Raw genomic sequence first — 3442 nt, 5'->3', positions numbered from 1 at the left:
TGCAGCTCCTCCTCATCCTCGCTCTCACTCTCGCTGTCGGAGGAACACTCCTCGGTCTCGCTGCGGCCGTGCTGCTGACGGCTGAAGGGCGAGAAGGAGAGACAGGTCCAAGTGTCTGCCAAGTATCAGCACCCGCTCAGATCGGGTTTTCACGAGTCTACTTCATCTAACACCCTTCTTAGGACTTTCTAAATAAGAAATGTTAAGATGATCAATTTCGGAAGCCTAATTCTTCTATATGAAAGTCCTGAAGTTGAAAACTCATCCTCCATGTAAACATTTGTTGGAAACGTCGGGACCCCCGGCTTTGTATTACCTCTGGATTTCAGCAATCTCAGCTCCGAGGCGCTCTATCTCTTCCTTCTCTGAGGCGATCTGCCGGCGCAGGAACTGCTCCATGGCTAGAAGCTCCTCCTGTTCAGTCAAGAGCTCATTCTCCTGAAATAACGATCACTGGTGAACATCTCTGAGCGTTTTCGCTAGAAAACGCCACTTCTCTTTTGCCTCCTATGTTGCTGTGAATCCTTTCACCATGTTACACAGTGTCTGAGGACCCAAGCTAGGTGAAAGCTTATTGTATTGCATAACAGAGCATATCCTCTTTCCTGAGGGTGAAGACGACGCTTCTGTGAGAAGAGGTAAACTAAGTTATTTGGGGGAAACAACGAGATTTTTCTCAAGACATACGATGCCACATAGGAATCCAGTGTCCTCATCCTGCAGAGGCTCTCTATGAGGCTAGCACATTGGGGACAAAGCCAAAGTTTTAATTCGAGACTAAATTTGCTTTTGCTTTCCAGTCCTTTCTTAATGCCTTCCCATCTCTAAGGGCCTAAGTGGCCTTTGATACTTTCACTTGGAAAGGAAAGATCCAGGAGATACGTGGCTGGCTGCAGCAACACTTTTCAAAGCAAGTCTAAGTGAAGGAACGCTATACTTAGAAAAATATTTTTTCCTCACTGTAAGCCACCAATTCTTCTCAACCCATGTCCCCAGAGATAATACTTAGACAGTAAATATTCTCCTTTAACAGAATGAACCCTTCTAAAGCTGATTAGCCACCAGTCTTACGATCTGGCTAGAGCTAGCGCCTCTAACCTAGAGACAAGAACCAAAGCAAACACAAGGGGGGAGGGAGTTCAACAGAAATGTAAGGGTTTGAAGATGAGGAGCTGGATACAAAGGTCTACAGCATTTCTTCTCCAACTGATAGGTACTGAGGATAAGTATCTGTGGTCAAACTTGAAAGACACTATCATGACCAAGTTCTGAAGTAAACTTCTCGAAGCCACTCATATGCGTTGAGTCTTTCTTGGAGATGTAATAGGCAGTGTTTCCCAGGTGTTTTTGAACACAGATGTTTTTCCTTTTCCTTGGTGTACCTATTAAAGCTAACATTCCAAAAAACATCAGATTGAAAAACCCTAAAATAAACACATGATCAGTCTCTCCTCAGAGGAGAAGCATCATGTGCCTGCAAGGCAAAACCATGTATTTTTCAGAAGTAACAGAAAAGACTTAAACTTGTAGGGCTTTAGGTACCCCACATACATGAGTTTCTGGAAGCTTACAAAGACTATGTTGCAGAGCCTAGAACTTCATTCTTTTCTCGTTAAGCTTTGGGAATATCCAGAACAGAGTAAGGTTGACTTGAGAAATTCAGAAAGGAATAAATGAGCTCATCTTCAGTTCTATGCCTGGAATATAGTGGCACTCAACAGATATTTGCTGAATCAATGAATGAATAATAAAGACAATGCACCTCCAACAATTGACTTCCACCTGCAAAGAATAAAATCAAAATATCTTAAAGGTTAACACCTTAGCAACAAGTATCAATTAAAATCTGCATCATTACATTTTCAGGATCCCAAACTTTGTGACATTAGGAACATGTTTTCAAATATTTACTAAAGTCTGATCTCGTTAATATGGAATAAATACCACTAATCTGTAAATGAGAGAAAATGCCTATAACTCAGACCTGCGGGTTGACTAAATAAGATTAAGCAAAGCACCTAGGACAGTGCCCAGTAAGGAGTAGTCACTCAGTATATGGTAGTTTCTTCTCCATTAGGCTAACGTTATAAAAACACAACATAAAGGCAGGACCAAATACAGCAGGCACAGTCCCTCTAAAACTTCTAAATCATCTTACAATTTTGGTTAGCAAATTTACACCTCTGTAGTTTAGCTTCTCAAATTATAATTTTAAAATGACCATTAAGATTCTTACAAACGAGAGAAAAGGCGCCTACCTGGGCAAGGAGAATATTTATAACTTCTTCATTTTCATTCATCTCCTCTTTGGAAACATCCTCTTTTGAAAGACTGGCTATCTCCTGGGCGATCTTGGTTTCACACTCCTGGCGAGGGACAAATGGAAAGATCTCATCAGCCTGTACGGAGCACACAGTCAACACTCCCCCTAGTTAAAACAAAACTTGATAATTCACGACATTCTAGAAGCTTCCTTCTCATTTCCTAGAATTGAAAAAAGAACAGTAACAGATGAACCATCCAGAGACAGGTATTTGTTAGCTGGGCTTGGTCTGTGGCTGCCCTGTGATAAATGCTCAATTTTGGCTTATGTGCTTCACCGTTTCTGGAACCCTTCTACATAAACTACATTCTGTGACTTTTTTTTTTTGTTTGGGGGTCTGAGGAAAGGAGTCAATTTTAAGCGTACAGTTAGGCCAATTAGTTTTAGCAAATGTATACAGTCAAGTGACCACCACCACAGTCGTGATATAAAACGCTTCTGTCACCACAATTAATTCCCTCCTCCACCATTTGGCTGCCCCCTGGCAACCACTGACCTGCTTTCTATCACTGTAGTTTTGCTAGAAAAGGACATCATGTTTGGTAAAAGAGAAGGCCAACGAAAATGAGGGAAATCTTCAACTGACACAAAAGCCGCAACAATGGACTCAAACATACTATCATGAAGATGACATAGGACCAGGCAATGCTGACTAGGAGCAATGAACAACAAGAGTTTTGCCTTTTCTACAGTTTTATATAAATTGAATCAGTCATTAAGTAGTCATTCTTATCTGGCTTCTTTCACATAGCATAAAGCTTTTAAAATTCATCTATTTTGCTATTTGTATCAGTAGTTTGCCGAGTCACATTCCACACTATGAATGTGGAACAATTTGTACACCCACTGACCAGATGATGAGCACTTGAGTTCTTTCTAGTTTGGGATATTATAAATATGTTATGACTAATTCACATATGGTTTTTGTAGGCATATGCTTTCTTCTCTTAAATAAATACTAAGAGTGGGGATTGGTGGGTCAAATGGTAACCCTATGTTTAACTTTATAACAAACTGACAAACTGTCTTCCAAAATGACTGTACCATTTTGCCTTGCTAAGGCAATATATGAGAGTTCCAATTGCTTCCAATTCTTGTTAACACTTGGTATTTTTAATT

At 40.5% G+C, this 3442-nt stretch overlaps 1 protein-coding gene across 1 annotated transcript in view; it reads right to left on the bottom strand.

The window, feature by feature from the left end:
• Positions 1-3442, bottom strand: part of RALBP1 (ralA binding protein 1) — a 26502-nt gene that overhangs the window by 2589 nt on the left and 20471 nt on the right. Inside the window, exons 5-7 of the mRNA XM_023740053.1 lie at positions 2259-2366; positions 317-438; positions 7-81 (exon numbers count right to left, since the gene is read on the bottom strand). Of these exons, the coding sequence (XP_023595821.1) occupies positions 7-81; positions 317-438; positions 2259-2366 (305 nt within the window). The remainder of the gene's footprint in view (positions 1-6; positions 82-316; positions 439-2258; positions 2367-3442) is intronic.

This window comes from Trichechus manatus, unplaced genomic scaffold (assembly GCF_000243295.1).
Source record: "Trichechus manatus latirostris isolate Lorelei unplaced genomic scaffold, TriManLat1.0 scaffold00146, whole genome shotgun sequence".
Lineage (NCBI taxonomy): Eukaryota > Metazoa > Chordata > Mammalia > Sirenia > Trichechidae > Trichechus > Trichechus manatus.
Note: the sequence above shows the minus strand (reverse complement) of the source record. Positions and strands in the feature narration are given on the sequence as shown.